The 17,247-nt window shown below is 40.1% G+C and overlaps 1 protein-coding gene across 3 annotated transcripts in view; it reads right to left on the reverse strand.

Moving 5' to 3' along the window:
- PTPRT (protein tyrosine phosphatase receptor type T) overlaps positions 1–17,247 on the reverse strand; it is a gene marked incomplete at its 3' end in the record, with an annotated part of 341,057 nt that overhangs the window by 135,945 nt on the left and 187,865 nt on the right. For all 3 annotated transcript variants that reach the window (XM_082007343.1, XM_082007341.1, XM_082007342.1), the window contains exon 8: positions 16,924–17,033. In XM_082007343.1, the coding sequence (XP_081863469.1) occupies positions 16,924–17,033 (110 nt within the window). The remainder of the gene's footprint in view (positions 1–16,923; positions 17,034–17,247) is intronic.

A 17,247-nucleotide genomic window follows, 5' to 3' on the forward strand; every position in this document is an offset into this window, starting at 1 on the left:
GTGTAAACAGGAACGTTAGCTTTATGAAAGTCTGACTTTTGGGGGAAGTGCTCTGTGGAAAACAATAGTAAAAAGCAGGATCCAACGTACATCTTACAGTGAAGGGAAAAAAACCACTTAATACAGGACTAGGAAAACTGCATAAAACGCTGAGGAGCCTTTTACAAAGCCAAATGATCCCACAGCATAGATGGCAAAGGGATCATTTACATTCCCAGTTTGTAAAAAAGCAGTGATCAATACAGCTGGAGAAAATGTAAAATTTAATGAGGAACTGAAATGTTCAAACATACTGGCAGTTTAATAAAGCTGAATGACAGGGCCAAAGTGTTGGGAATAAAATCTCAAGGTTCTGTTAGCAGAGAGAAAATTCACGTATCGAGTGAGAAGAAGAAAGGGTGATTTAGCATCAAAGGAAATAATTACTTTTCAAATAAATAAGAACTAGAATGAACATTTATATTGTCTTTTCTTCCCTTCTGAATGTCTCTAAAACTCAAATTTATTTTAGTTTACATACTTCGCTAATTAAAGCTCTAAAAATAATATAAATTTTTATGGGTCATTTCTGGAGAAAACTAGCATAACTTAAAACAGACCCAGGCACTTTGATTACGGCATCAAGTTGCTATTAGTTTTCACGGTACAATAAATTTTTTAAAAATTGCTTCCTGCTGATCTAATTATGATCCTATTTTTAAGCAATTTTTAAAAATTAGAAATGTATTGCAGACTTTCATTCTTCATGGCTTGAATTTAATAAAAAAATGCATTGAAGTTGGCAAAGAAAGTATTGAACCAAATTCTCAGCTGATGTAAAGAGGAAAACCTTACTGAAGCTGCAGTTGGCGGAGTCATGCTGCTTGTATGAGCTGGTCATTTTGCAGAAACCCCAATCTCTGCCAGCCTTACAAGTTCACTTTTCACTCTAAATGCTGAGCTGGGTCCAACTCTTCTCATGTCTCACTAACGTTGGCTCTGCAAGCCAAATCTGATCTGAGAGTCTTTTTTCAAACCCTGTTTCTTTTGAGTCACACAAACCCAACGTGACTAGTACATGATGACAAGCCATGGCGAAGCACAGGACACTGCTGTAGAGCACTGGTGGTGTAAGGCTAACAAGTTAAGTTTTTACTCTGCACAACACGAAGCTAAAACGTCCATGAACAAGACAGGCCTACTCCCTCCAGAAGTACTAGTTTATACAGTCATTTCTCACAGTTGCACCTACCTTCTCAGATGATGTCCACCTGCTATATATGGAGTGAATTGGACCTTACTGTCACTAGTAGATCCATAGAGAGCTACTATTCATAACTTGAATTCTGCAGGTACAAATATTCTGGCAACTATTAGAATGAGAACGGTGAGACGGACCTAATCACAGCATGCCTAGGACAGCACCGTGCAAGTCAAGATGCAACGTGAAAACTCATCCATCATGGAAGCAGATTGACGCCAAAATGACGACAATGTTAACAGAAGCAAGACAAGCCAGAATTACTCTTTAGAAACATTTTCAAAAAGTACCACTTTGCATTCATTCAGCATGTCATCATAACCTCAGGATACCTCCCAAAACAAGAAGCAGTGTTCCTATAATTAGGATACAGCTAAGCATTTTCATTCCAGATATGTTTATCACATTAGAAGTACAGTACAATGAGTACTCTAAGTGGGAAGAGAAGTAATGCAAGTACAAGAGCACAAGCTACACTCTGACACGAAGTCATTATTTTATACTCTCTGATGTCTGCATGACCTGCTGCTCACAAAACTCATCTGCAAAGAGAGTGCTCTTTCCACTCTTAAAGCAATGAGGACCTGCTTAGTTTCAGATACTGGTGGGCTTTTTGTTCATCCTTTTTTCACTCTCAAGCACAGTTACTTTTATTTTTACTACCATGTTGACAAAAATCAATGAACTGAGAACATGGCTGCCAGAAACACTTATGTTAGAGACATCTGGATACAAGATAATGTCCCCTGCACAGACTCTCCCTTAACCAAAAGAGGCTAAAGAAATTATAACCTTTCCAAGGAATGGCCGGGGACCACAGCTACAAACCAGGAAACAAGGGAAGAAAAGACAGTTTTGGTTAAGAGACAAGAAAAAACAATAATCAAAGTCTGCTGTTATTAGATAAGTCTATCATCATAATTATTTAGAACTTGGATGCAAATGCACCCAAAAACTCAATAGCCAAGGCTGCTCTTACACTGTATCTGTTCTGAATGAAAGTGATGACCCCAGAAATCTCTCTGCAAGTCAGATAGATTTTCACATAAACACCTGCAAAGAGATTCAGGTTCTCAAGCTACAGAACTGTATCTAGCCACCCACTGAGTTTCCAGATTTTTAAAAGGCAGCAGGAACCCATCAGCTCTTAGGTGGTCATCTCTCGTCCCTTACTCGAAGGCGTGACTCTGGCTTCTTAATGTACCAGGTTCTTGGCAGTGATGTTAAGCTTCATTTAATAGCAGAAGATTGCAGTGATACCTCGCACCAGTCCCATCCACTGAGGCATATTTCTCTCTAGGGACTTTAGCATGAAAAGGAAAAGCTGTTGAACAGAAGGCAACATATCTTCCTCTACATTTAAATCCAGGGACATATCTGCTTGCAATGGCAAGAAGTAGAAAAAAACAAGCGCCACCTCAGAGAAGAGCTCTGCCACCTCATCTGCTACCTTCTTCAACAAAATAATGGCTCTCCGAGGGGCAGACAAGGCTGAATGGGTTGTACCAGACTGCAATGCATTTAGCTGCTGGCAATATTTATAATCTGTAGTTTATATGCAGAAATATTTACAAACAGTAAATTTAGAGATTGACACATTGCTAAAAGCTGTACTAACCATGCCACAGAGTACACTGCCCAAATCCTGCATTCCCTTAGGTGAGACAGAGGATGCAGAGGAAGGTGTTCTTCCCATAGATTAATACCTGTCCTTTTTTTAGTATGAAGTCCCAGAAACATTATCAGCAGAAGCTCCCACATTTTCTGAAGGAAACTAAATGAAAAATAAAATGCATCTCTATCTTCTGAAATGCCACATTTCTCTTCCAACAGTTAATATGGAGCATGACAATTAATTCAAAGCTGCTAATTATTTTTGCAATTATTTCATTTCACTCTGCTTATTTGGGGAGAGAGGCAAGAAACATGCATCGCACATGATGCAAGCACTTGAGTGCTCAGGGACACGTCTGCATTTTGCTGTAAAGACATGCAGCAAGCAGGTCTCCTAATGAGATCAATATAGTGCAACCGTAATGCTTTATTGGTTAAGAGTTTCTGTCGGTTTTCTCATCTATGCTGACATAGCATGTAAATTCAGAAAAGACCTGTAATAGACTTGTGAAAACTCTGAGAATCCCCTGACCAGATGGCAATTCAGCCAATCTCATCCAGGACTAAACCTGCAAACAGCCCAGTCAGATAGATCAGCAAACACAAACCACCTTCTCTTAACCACCTACACAGAGACCTACACACAGACTGTTTGGTAAGAGTGTAAAAATATTGCTGTCCTGGTCTGTACCATGAATATTACTACTGGTACAGGAGGGAGGCTTTCTCCAAAAAAACAGATGCTGTCATTCTTAAAGGACCTGCTGTGCACAGCACCAGTGGCAGAGTATTTTACTCCTATGCTTATCTAATTTGAGACAACACTGAAAATCCTATGTGGAACTGCAAACAAGTACAGACGCATGTTCAGCTTCAGCGTGTTTCAAATCATCTAGCAAAACAGAGGAACTACTGTTGGGTTTATCTTATTCTTAATTGATTAATCACAGGCAAGACTTCCACAAGCAGCGTGTGCCCCCAGCAGATCGTTAAGCATTATGTTCACAGATACTCTGTTTGGAGAGCACTGTGTTAAATCCCAGCAAATAATTTGGTCACCGAGATGTGTGTGGAGCCCTTTAGGAGCAAAGCTGCTAAAACAATTATGTAATTACATGAAAAAACAGTAGATAAATTGCACATCTTGATTCTTCCCAGGCACAAAAGTTTCACTAGGGCTTCCTCTTTATCTCAGGTTTGTTTGTGGAAAAAACCAGATCCATTTCTACCATGCTTCCCCTATTAGAAATGTCAAACACTTGACAATTTTCTTCTCATGCCACCGAGGAGCTTAGAGTAACAAAGGAAAACACCAAGATCTCCATGCAGCAAACAGAACTGCAGCTCCTCAATACCATTTCTTCACATGATGACCATTAGCAAACCACTGTAGCTGCAGGGGATTTCTCCTGGGCCAGAAAGGCTGTTCCAAGGGTCCACAAAGTCCATTGTCTTTATTTAAATCTGTCAGTAACACAGCTGGAAATAGATACCCCTCTGCTGCTGCTGCTGCGATTATTCAAGTTAAACTAGTAGCAGATAACAAGGGACTTCCTCAAAACTCTTTCATAAGCAGCCTTCTTGGTACTTATTACCATGACAGAGGAAACCGAGCGTCTAAGAAACTCAGCTGACAGCACAGCAGACCTTTGCCTCGGGCAAAGCAGAATGAATTCCCATTTTTCCCAAGTCAATGTAATTTATAGCCCAGGGCTGTGTCTCATTACTCCTGCCCAAGCCAAGGTTGTTCAAACTTCAGTGTCAGTTGAGCAGCAGACTTGTCTCTTGCTGGCACTCCTCTGAAAGCAGGAGCCGTGGTTTTATTTAGCTGGAAGCCTGGTCTAGGAATCCAGGAAAAGGATTGAGTTACATCTACCAACAGTGCTGTTTGCTTAGCAGCAGCATGGGTAAGTTCACAAAGCTCATTCTTAATAAGGATGATAGCTAAGCAAGGATGTAGCTTTTGTCTGGATAACCTGAAGAATTTCTAATTTGTCTGTGTCCTAAATAAGAAAATGGCAAGTTAATAATGCTGTATACACATTATTTTTGTTTCGTCCAAATTTAATACAAGTTTTACACTGTCACAGAGACAGAGTTAAATAGCTTAGAAAAAGCTTTTGGCTCAGTGAAAAAAGGAACCTTATCAAGCACCAAAAGGAAAAACATCCTAGACAGCAGTATGCAGAGTTCTGCGTGCATGACTTGTGTTCGTATTTCTCTTCTCCAATAAACAAACTAACAATCATTCTGCAGCCACAAGCCCTTTGTGGCCTGTGCAAAAGAAACCAAACCAAACCAAACGCACCACACCACACTGCTCTGCTGCCAACGTTCCAGCTCCAGGAAGAGCTGGCGGTTGGAGCAACCACCAGTCACACATGGGAGCAGTCCTGTGCAGGAGCTCATGAAGAAGAAAAGGCCTCAACTTGCCCAGCAGTTTGGGGGACCACATGTCTGACTCTGGAAACGTCACCAAAGTGGGCCTTAGAGAAAAACCATTAATTCTAAAACACAACATAACTCTGGATAGAAGCACCTTCTGCTGTTTCAGCAGTTGTTCGTCTTCTGTTTGGTGTTTTTGTTTTGGGTTGGTTTTTTTTGTTTAATTATGTATTTTCTAGTTTGTGTCCTCAGATTTTCCATAGGAGACAGGGGCCTCATAGGAGCATTATAAGGATGACAGCAAAAGCCTTGCTTTTCTTGATTCCTTCTTGTGAACTTTAGTTAGCCCAGGAAAACTCAGTGACTAATGAACTACTCTCCATCAGAAGCAGCACTTCAGACTGAAGAGTGGCCCTGAACTGGGAACATTTCAAGTCAAAATACAAAAATGTTGGAGATGTTAAATCTTCCAAGGACAAGACTCACGTTAAGAAGGAGCTCCTAGAATTTTCACTGGTGGGTTGATTTTGAATGGAGTTTCACTTATGTTGAAAGACCAAAATGTTCCTGAAATGAGGGAGTTTGAAATGGGAATTAAATTCTATGAAAACAGGGCCAGACCTTCTTTACAGGTATACAAAGAGGAATATTCTTCATTGCCTCAAGACTGCATCTTCATAACATCCCCTTTTTTTTCAGCTCCAGAAGACAACAGAAGCCAACTCCAGTATTGAAGAAGATACCATGTGAACAAGACACTCCGTGTCAGACTTTCACGATTCCTATAGCTCTCTGATTACCTGGTCATCACCACCACTGGTTTTGTCATCCATCCAAGCTCCTTCGTACACAGCCAACAGCCTGAGCATCTTTCTCCTGAATCACCATGTTTTTTACTGCATGATTAGGAAAACAAAACAGGGCTGGCTGATGCTGCTATGTTCTCAAATTCTGATTTCAAGGTGATTTGTGCTCCCTTCCTCCTTGGTTTGTGAGAATGGAAGGGGAAGGAAAAAAGCTTTCTTCTTTTGTGTGCTTGGAGCCAAACAAGGCATTAACTTGCCTAGCACAGTATCTGTTCCGAGGTGTACAGTACGTCACAGGGACAATCAATTTCATGGTTCTATAAGGCTGATTGAAACATGATTACACAGCAGGCCATGGGCTCTTTTTTCTAAGACTCACCAACTGCCTGTTCTTCTTCGAAACAATTACTACTGCAGGTGACCGGACTGCAGCTGGGATGGACATTAGTTTCAATCTTATCAGGAAGTTTCAGACATTTGGGGTACAAGACTAAAGGTAATTGCACCAAGTGTTACACAAATAGAATAATTTGAAGAAAGTTATCTTCTAATAAACAGGAAGGAGTTAGCTAACAGGTTTGTGAACAATCCTTCTCCAGTGTTGGACTTTAGAACTGGAGAATATATTTTACGACCAGATGATTTGGCGCATTTTCCACATCTTAAAACTCAGTCTAAGCCAGGCAATTATTGGTACTTACATCCTTCCCCAGCCTGCTAAATTTCACCCAGGGAATGGGAGGAAGCAATGGCCTTTCATTTTCTCCATTGTACTACTACTTTTGGGAGAAAGTTAAGGGAGAGTTAAACAAGCGTTTTTGCAAGTTATATTTAAGGCCGGCAACATGCGAAAGACTAAAAGCCCTGAAGAATAAAGTCCTTTAATTTAGTCACAGCACAAGCACAGCACGGTTGGTAATGGTATAAAAAGCCATAGTGCAGCTCTAAGAATGAATATGGAAGTTAACCTAGGGAGACCCCGTGAATGAGAGAGGCCCATTTGCCTGTTTACTGAGAGTCACATAAACATGGAGTCAATTAAACCTGAAGAAAAACACAGACAACACATATACAAGACTGGATATAACACGGTCCTATACCCAGCCTTTCTCTTGACCAAGAACAGGGATAGTAGGGCTTAGAAGTCTCATCTACTCTCCTTTTGCTCAGACTCCTTCTTCCTGTTCATATTTCCTTGGGACTTTATTGCTTTTTGTTTTCTATAAATAAAATCAAGTTTAATGTCTATAAGGAAGGAAGAATGGAGTAGGTAACAAAGCAATTGGGAGCACCTCAGTAATGTATTCAGGCCATTAAGGATTTCATTAGGTTTACTAAAAGGTCATTAATGATAAAATATCTTCTTTTATTTTACCTACTTTCTAAACATTATAGTCTATTCTGCCATTCAAGCTTGCACCCCACTGACATTAATTAGCATGCTATATATTAAGGACAGTTTTTAATGAGCTGTTATTTCATATGATTTTATTGGAGAGCCTCATTGTTCAGTTTAATAGCAGAAAATGACAACTATAGAAATTGCTTTGATAGGACTGCAGCGTTGAGGCGGTTATTCAATCTCCTTACTCGTTCCTCAGTTCTTGATGCTGAAAGCATTGCTTAATATGTCTCATAGCTGGTTTGCCATGCTACACCTGCCGTAGCAAAAGCTGTGGACAATGAACAAAAACCCAGACCAACACGATGGAGTACTCAAAACACCACTTACAGCTGCTCTGTTTGCTATACACCATAAAGCAACAGAAGCAAGACCCAAGTAAGTATAAAATGTTTTTGCCACATTTATAGACAAAATATCAAGTCCTATCTATTGCTGTGGCTGATAATTGTAATACCACCTACTTTTAGTGACTTAAACTATCCAGTTGTGTTTATTTTCCAAGGCAGGTGTCTGCCTCGCCCTAAGTTGCTTTTCACAATTTCAGGTTTAATTAGAAACAAAGGGAAGAGTAAGTCGTTCTTCCTGTGCCAAAACCTAGCAGCTGCCAGCATCCTTATGAAAGTTGTCCTGCCCTTCTTGTCAGAGATGCCACCTGGACAGCAGGGAGAACAGAAATCAGGAAAAAATGGTAACGAACAGGAAGGGCAAAAAGGAGAAGGCAAAAAGGGAGACCAGGGACTCAAAGTGACAGAGACTGGTAAACCAAACCCAAACCCATCCTATCCACTGGACGGCAGGATCATAAACACCAGGTCTAATACACGTGGACAAAGGACAGCAATAAGATTCTTTTCCTGAAAGAAACGATAATACTGGCATCTCCTCCTTTTGAAGGTGATGAGAAGATCACCTTGACTGGCTTTTCTTCTTTTACACAGTTCCTCAGTTGCACTGGTTAATGGGATAAAGACACCACTTCTGAATTTTTCAATCCTACCTAAATTGCTAAATTAAGCAATACTTAAGGTGAAACAGAAAAAAACATGTGGGAAGGAAGTACAAACATGTATCTGTAGCTTGCTTTCAACTTAGTTAAATCATTAATTTTATTAATCATTTTGGGAACCAAGATATTGTAAGATACGAATATGGAAATCTTAAAGAGCTTTATTTATATTATCATAACTGCACAGGAACACTGGCACTTGAAAAGATTAGATGGAAGAAATGGGATTAAGAATCAACTGTTTTCCTGGATGAGCAATACAGAGAAGCAGCACGTCTGAAAGAAGAAAAGACCAAAACTATATTTATTCTAGAGAAGAAAACAAAGCACTGGAAGGCAGAAAGACAAAATGTTCACATATCTACAAAAGGATTTTTTTAATTTGAAATTCATCATAAGTAAGAATAAGTTGGGGTTTTTCTTTCAGTTCTTATCACTTAGTTGGGCTTAGAAAGAGCTCAACATCAACTCTAAAATAATTCAATTCCTTTCTTAAAAAAAAAAAAATTAAAAATATGTTTTGTTGTACCCAAATATCTTCTCATTTGCATGGCATTTATATTGCTCCAAGTCTATTTGCTTCAAAAGAACAATAAAAAGGTAATCAAAGAAATTGTTGTGCTCAAGGGACCGTATATTGCTTTTATTTCTGGAAAGCTTGATCAAGCAATTTTTTTTAAACAGTTGATTCATACTATTTATAACACAAGTATTCTATTTACCTGGGGGTTGTCAAACATTTAAAAAAACCCCTGACATCAGAGTTTCTCAAAAAACCCTCTCATTTTCTCATCCAAGATGTTACTGGAAACCATAGGTTTTAAAAGAGCATCGTTAACAAATGCTTGCAAGTTAAATATATCTTGCAAGTTACCGTGAGTAGCACACAAGTAAGAATCCCATATAATTTGAAGAAGTTTGTTCAAAAGCTCTTTAAGGTGTATATTGAGAAAGGTATCCCTAATTAGGAAAGCATTTAAATATTTCCTAAGTTTAAGGCTGTGTTAAACTAACTGTGACAGGATAGAGAGAATCAACAACAAAGATCCAGCAGGCTCTTTTCAAGAGGGTTTAGCACCTGAGTGAACAGCCAGCCTGCATCTGCTGCTGCCCGCCTTAGATGCGAGGGGCACGAACAGCCAGCAGTCATTGCCCTAGGACCTACCAGATAGACCTGAGCCTAACTCCTCTTCTCCCCCACACCAGCTATAAATCAACAGGGCTCCAACTGACGTCCGTTCTGCTACGGCATCTTATGTTTCCGAACGTGCTGGGGGGCGGAAAGCCATCCTGTTTCACCAGAACAGCAGCTGCATGTGTTGGCTTCTATATTATTGCGCACAGGTGAATTAGGTTTTCCTTGCAGCATCAGAGAAGCCACCTTAGATGCCCTGTGTACAGCAGAGGGGTCACTGAAGCACAGACTGGAATTCTAGGCCTGCCAAGGAGCTTATAGCCCATGTTACTTTATTCATCAGCATGGAAGGGGCGGGGGGGGAAGGGCTCTCTGTGGCATTCTGCTGACTGGTGGAGGAAAAGATATTTCTTGTCACCTTGTGCTCATCAAATTTCACTGGAAAGCCATCTCACTGAGCCCTGCCTCATCCCAGAAACAGAACAGGGTCTGTGGCTGACACAACATCCCAACCTGCTAAGAAAGCAAGCAATGCTCAGATTTATCGCCTTTATCAATTGCCAAAAAAGATAATAAATCAGTGCAATCAGTACCATTCATTTTCCAAATTCTGGCTTGAATCCTGACTAAGTGGGCCCCAAAACATTGGCAGCATCTAAGCAACCTGTCTACCTAGTGCTCAGTAAATACTACAGTCAGCAACCATATAATAAAAAATTTCTCTTCAACCAGCCCAGCCCTCTTCCGGCACAATTCTGCACAAAAAGCTGTTAACTACAGAACTAATTTAGCTGGGTATATATGCACAGCTTTCCTTACATGTAATTCAGAGAATGAAACAGCCTACTACAGAGCTGACAGAGATTCAAACTTAAACACATTATACATGGCCACACAGTTTTGTTGCTAGTTTAGATTATTAAAGAATTCTAATTCAGCATAGTACAGAAGCAGTAAAACACTTATTCTTTGTGTAATTGACTTTCATGGACTCTGGACAAACAATATACTGCAGTACAAGACACCGTATAAATCCAGTGTCAAAGGAAAACAACATTAGTGCTGCAGATGAACAGAGAGTAATAACCAATTGCATGAAGATTCATTGTCAAATGCCCGAACAGAAGAGTGATAAAGCTAGTACTGAATATACAATCCTTAATTGATCATTTCCTGGGTTTTGAGCACTTAACAGTGTATCCTTAATGTTCTCTTAATGTTCAGCTAAATGCAGCAGCCAGCTGTGTGTAGCATGGACTTCCTTCAGTGCACACTTAGTGAGCTTAAGTGAGAAAGCTTCGTCCCAGGAGTATCGTGCATCCACAGAATGCAATTGAGAAGCCGTAGCATGATTGATTTTCATGGGAACATTCAAAGCCACTTCTCACTGAAGGCAATTTCCAAGAATTGTCATCTTTCTACTATTTCGACTGTAAAGCTTTATATAAATTGGTTGCAAGATTTCGTGGTTGTTGCTTTCCTTCTTGTGGGAGCCATTTTTCACTCTTCTTAGCCAAAAAAAGCCTTTAAATAAACAAACAAATGACTAAGCCAAGTTGAGTTCCCAACCCTTTCAGCTTTTCCAAGAAACTTTTTTTTACTACACCTTTTAGCAGGGAAGATTTTTTTCCTAAAAATGTCAAGTTTCCTGAATAGCTTAAAAAACGGCTATGAATAGAAATGCATGCATATCCAGGCAGCGGATAGCTATCACATCAGATAATCATGCCTTGTGTTACAGTAAGTATGTACTTTCAGGGGTCAAAGGTGGAATAAATTTGTTTCCACCCTATTGTACATGCAGGCAGTGCATCCCACAAATATTGACCTTATGCATGACCCTCTAAGAAGCAGTTTCCATGTAACAACCTCTCCTGCAGAGTAGTGAGTGATCAAGAACTGGCATATTGGCAACTTGAGAGATTATGAAGGACAGACTGCAATTTTACATGGCAACTAAGAAGAACTGCAACTTCTGAAGTGCAATTTAAACTCAAATCCACTGGGCATAGAGGAACTAGGCTCCAAGCACCCAATAAAGAGCTGGAATTGTATATTAAAGTCCCTTATATTATTATTCCTGGCATCTAAACAGATATTTACAGCATTTCGGAAACAGCGACTGAGAAAACTACCTAGTTAGAAGCTGCAAATGCATCTTTATTTTTCCCTAGACCCATGTGCAACCCACATGGGACCTAATAATCGTAAAGATGAGAATGTAAGTGATTACAAGACTACACCTTACGATGTTTAAAAAGACAGCTTGCTATTTAAACATTGCCTTTTCAGCATGGCTCATTGAAAGGACTTCAAGAGTATGAGAGTCATTTTTCCAGCCAAGGAGTCACCCTTTAAATGCTTCTAAGATTGTAATACCATACAATACACTGCCTTCCCCCAGTAACGTGACAAATAGTTCAGACAGGAATGCTAAGTGGGGTTTTTTTCCTTCTTTCCCCTTAAGGGGGAAATATTCTAAAACCTGACAATTCTGAGAAATAGATTACACACGAAAAATATATTTACAAAGGTGAAAGCCAACACCACTTACTGAGTGCACCAGTAAGCTTCTGACTTACCAAATGAACAGTGAAATGCAGATATAAATTAAGGTTTTTTTTATTTACATTTTCAAGATTAAATGCAAGTTTGCACAAAATATCTGCGTTCACATGTGTATCTGAAGCACTTCAATCTGGATTATGGAACAAATGCTTGAGACAACCTCACATCGTCTAAAAGCAGGAAAACTTAAATGCCAAAGCTGGTCCATGACCTTACATTAGATTGCTTGTTCCTGCAATCCAATGGCAGCATAGATCTTTCTGCTGCTTGATAGTGGTTTGACTTTACACACACTTAGGATAAAGAAAATTTAAAAAAAAAAAAAAACAACAAAAAAAACCAAACAACTTTGTTGCATCTCTCTGTACACAAAGGCTCTGAAGCTGAACTCCTACACAGTATAAGCACACTAAGCGGCATTTGATTATTAGGGATTTTAAAGCATAGTAGCTTTTCAGGACCGGTAAAAAAAGAATTCAACAAGGTGCAGTGCTTTCAGTCTGCCAGGAGACTGAAGGGGGGGGACAGGACTTACTACAATATTATTAGATTCTGCCACTCACAGCTTGCTATGAGAGACAGCTGTAATAACGCCTCTTTCATGGCTGTCACATGCAAAAACATCTCTGTAGAACATTCTACCCAAACCAATGTACCAGCAAAATCCATTATCGCTGTTTACCTGTGTTTCTGAACAGAGATTGATCTACCTCTCTCACGTAAGTACCTACACACCTTGGAGCTACCTGGGGACTTGATTATAAGCAGAGCTCTTAAGCTTTATCTCCATTGCAGGGCTTACTTGCCACAGCAGCCTGTGCATCGCCCCAATGGCTTACTTGGCTGGACAGGCCCACTGGCACCTACTAACTGGGCACACGCTGGCGTTACTCACTGCTTGGCTGTGCTCCCCTAACACCCCCAGAACGAACGCTACCAGCACTCGCTTTCTACGCGGCTCATATCCTAATCCTTTCAGCATACTGATTAACTGACTTGCAATTCCCACAGCTTTCCAAGTTCCCTTGAACAAGAGGTTTCTGCTCCCTAGAAACAGACTGCAATTACATACTGATTTGGGGCTCTAGAAGGTTCCTTTGTTTAAAAATACAGCTGTGGCTATATCCAGTGAAACAATTAATTCTCCAACTGAACACAGAGGGGCTTCAAACCAGTTTTAAATGCAAGGCTACTGCCACCTTTATTAAAAGACTACAATAGCATTTTGAAGTATAAATATCAATCAGAAGAGACTTGCATAAGTCTAAAAGGTTCATTAAGGTCCTTCCATTTTGTTTAGGCTCTTTAGAAGTATTCAGTCATTACAAAATTAGTGATTCTGGCTGCCAAATGACTTGCTGAAGGTTGCGCTGCTGAATTTCTGCCCAGTTGGCACGTAAGCGGTGCGCCTGCAAACTGCAACGGCAATTTGTGCGATATGGAAGTCTGCCTGGCAGGGAACTGCAAGAATGATTAGGGATCTGAGAAGAAAATCTGTCCTAAGGAAAAGCAAGTGGGATGTAAGTAGAATAGACAGTGTGTTTATTTGGAAGCATTTTAGAGGCTTACAAACAACATTTCTTAACAGAACTAGAGAGAAAATACAGCATCCAGATACAACGAATCAGATCTTGAAGGTGATGGTAAATAGAGAATTATCACTTAAAAGGAGGAGGAGGTTTTTGTATTTGCTTTCATTAAGAGGGTTCGTGCCCAAGAGACCATTACTTGCACGATACCGATGTGTTAACCTAGGTATCCGTTAGTTAGTTACGTTACTTAGTTACTTCCAGGTGTAGTGTAACAAGTAACTCGACACCACTAGCTCAAATTCATAAAATGGTATTTCTTCACCTGTACTTTGCAGAGAGTTTTTCTTTAACAAATGTTGGTAGGCTCTTGGGTTTGTTTCTCCCTAAGGCCAGCGACACAATCGCGGCGTTTCTAGATAGCTGCAAATCTGCTGGCACATCACGGAGCCTCCCGGCCCCTCCTGGGGCCAGAGCAGCGCTGCCAGTGCCGGGCTTCAGGAACGGTGCTCCCTGCAGAGGCCTCGTCAGACCAGCGCCGCACAAGTTCATAGTTTGACGTTTTTTTTCTTCTGTTGTCATTAAAACTTTCTGCTTCTACCTGGATCAGTACTGTAGGCCACGGGAAAGAACTGAAAACCTATAAAAGACTAACCACTAGCTTTCTTTTTTTTTTTCCTCTTTAACCAATAGGTCAGCTGAACTCTGTTAAAGCAATGTGAGGCCGTGGTGATACTGAAAAATGGCTGAACCCTGTCTAGAATAACACTGTGGAGGTCATTACCACTGAGGGATTACTTTGGTGCTAGACACATGGCAGGAAATCTTGAAACAACACTAGTAGAGAAAAAGGTGCAGGTTTAAGCATCCATAGTAGCCTAGGGATTAAGCAAGCAATACAGAAGATGCAACTACATGGACAATACTGGATGCTTCTCAGTATTTTTAGGAAGATTAAACTTCAGTTGCATGTAGCAGAATGAGATGTTTCTGTGCACATACCTACATTTTATTTACTGAGCAGTTTCAAAACCACGATCTCCTGTTACTTGCACTCCTATTTGCTTGTGATACAGATTTCAACACCCTGACAACTACACCCAGAGAATGCTCTGGCCATGTCTCCAGGTTATGTGTAACTGCTCATCTGTATTTTTATCTCCAGCTGATTAACTTGTCTCAGGATGCCACGGAGAAGGGGAATGTTCTGTATGTATTTTCACATGTAAGAAGGGAGAGGAAAGGAAAACATTTCCATTCATGACAACATTCAGGCACTCTGGTTCTCCTAGTGTTTTTAACACTTGGATTTTCATCCTTTTGGAGATGAGGCAGAGGGGGGAAAGGAGGAAGAGTTGAATTCACCTTGACTTCTCTTTGGCTTCAGCTGCCAAATATACATAGCATCATCATCAGAAAAGAAAAATTTGCTTGTGCCTCCACTGAGACTCGAGCAATGATATGACTTGAGGGGCAAAGACACTGTCATGATGCATCACTACCCTGGAGGCAATAAAGTATCTCTATGCAGCTGCTCAGCCAGAAAGGCTACTCAGATTGCTGAAGTCCTTTCAATGAGCTGAGCCCAAGGCAATATTTTAGTAGGAAACTGCCTCTTTAAAAATTAAAAGGAGTTATTTTTGCATCATTTGACTTGGATTATTTTAAATGTGTTCCATTATAGGTCATCTGTGTTGCTGAAAAAAATAATGACTTTGCAACTGATTCTATTCAGATTAGTTCCTTAAAAATAGGGACAGCTTTGTTGCATAGTTCCTTACAAAGACACAGGATAGCTTGTAGTACACGTTCATAAAAAAAGAAATTGCAGGGGTTAGTTCTAGTCTAGTACAGACAGGTGGTATGAACCTGCACAGATTTCCACAAATGTCTCAACAGTGACCAGCAAAATAGGACTCCTTACTTTAGTCAAGGATTATCGCCTGGCTGAAATGACACAAAATTAGCAAGAGGAACTTCTATTCATTTATTTAGTCTTGCCATATCAAATACAATCTACCCTTTGTGAGCCAGCTGGACAGATGACCTAAAAGTATGGTTGCAGAAAGCTGCCATCTCTTGCTCATGATGTAGAGTAAGAGCTCACCGATGTTAAACCTGCTTGATTTTTTCCATTTGACCACCACTGTGTTAGCAAGGACATCTAGGAGTGACGTGTTGTAAGACATGCTGTTCCAAATTGAGAAGCCGGGTAGGAAGGGGAAAGGAGCAGAACCTCACTGGCAACAGCAGAGTAGCTTCTTGCATCCATACCTTTTCCAAAACAAGTCTGCACATTCTCCCAGCATAAAAGAGAAAGCAAAAAAGTGGTTCTTGCCCCTCTGTGTCAGAAAATGTTGCACCAGCCCACAGTGAAGAATTTTACATCACCATAAAAGCAAAATTTTTTTTCACTTTTTCTAATCTTACTGTGTAAATGTTGAGCCTATAAACTGAAACACACTTAGCCAGCACTGGCGCACCGTTTTCTGCTATTTAATAAAACTGCTTTTACCTTCTCTTGTCAGACTATTTCTCATTTCACACAATCCTCTAAAGCAGTCCTCCTTTTATATTCCTTTTCCGCATATTTGGGTGTACATGACGGTATGGACACAGTCTCATCAGAAGCACGGCAACACTAGTGCTTCCTTATCTTAACAAGAAACATCTCCTCTGATACACTCTAGAATCACTTTTTTTTTCATCCAGCATAGGATGGTCACTGATCATCCTATAACCTGCTGTATATTTCGTTTGGTGGTAGGGAAAGTAGACAAAAGACAAACATGTCATTGAAAGATTCAGTAAGAACACTATAAGATAAGACTCAATGGCTATATTCTGCTGAGATTGCCAGACTGGAAAGACAGAGAGGAATTAGTTGCAGTATTTAGGTATAAAATCTAACACAAATTTACCTCAAGAAAAAAAGGAAAGAAAACAGACCTTGGAGATACTGCAGAAATAAAAAAAGGCAGGAATTGAACACCCAAGACACGGGGGAAATATCTGGCTCTCATTTTGCCACAAATATTGATAAAGAAATCTCTTCTCTTTTTTGAACTAGAAAACTTTTTCAGTGACAGCAGTAGACTGCCTTGAAGATTCTTATCTATTTTAATCAGGCTTCTTTTAGCACCTGCTGAAATCTCTCAGAGCTCAGGGTTGGCTTAAATACATATGAAAAGGGCCCTGTGGCATGTATTCCTTGACAACAATCTGTTCTCCTCACCTCATAGAGTGTAATGATGCCATTTGTCTCATTTGGAGGCTTCCACTGAACATAGATCTTCTCTTCAAAAGGTCCTCCCTGGATGGATTCCAAGGGAACAGGTCCAGGAACTACAGAGGAAGAAAAACAAACAAACAAAAAAAACTGTGTTAGAAGCTACCACCAGCTCCAGCTGTGCACACATCAGAAGACACCAAGAGGCCACCAGACAGGAAGTTTAGAGCTGCAAATAAAAATAATACAATAAAAAAAACCCCAAAACTCAAGGCACTACCATTACCAAGGTACTATCAATATGAAAGGCCTATTCTCAACATTTGGTTC

This window comes from Phaethon aethereus (genome assembly GCF_964289735.1).
Source record: "Phaethon aethereus genome assembly, chromosome: 16".
Lineage (NCBI taxonomy): Eukaryota > Metazoa > Chordata > Aves > Phaethontiformes > Phaethontidae > Phaethon > Phaethon aethereus.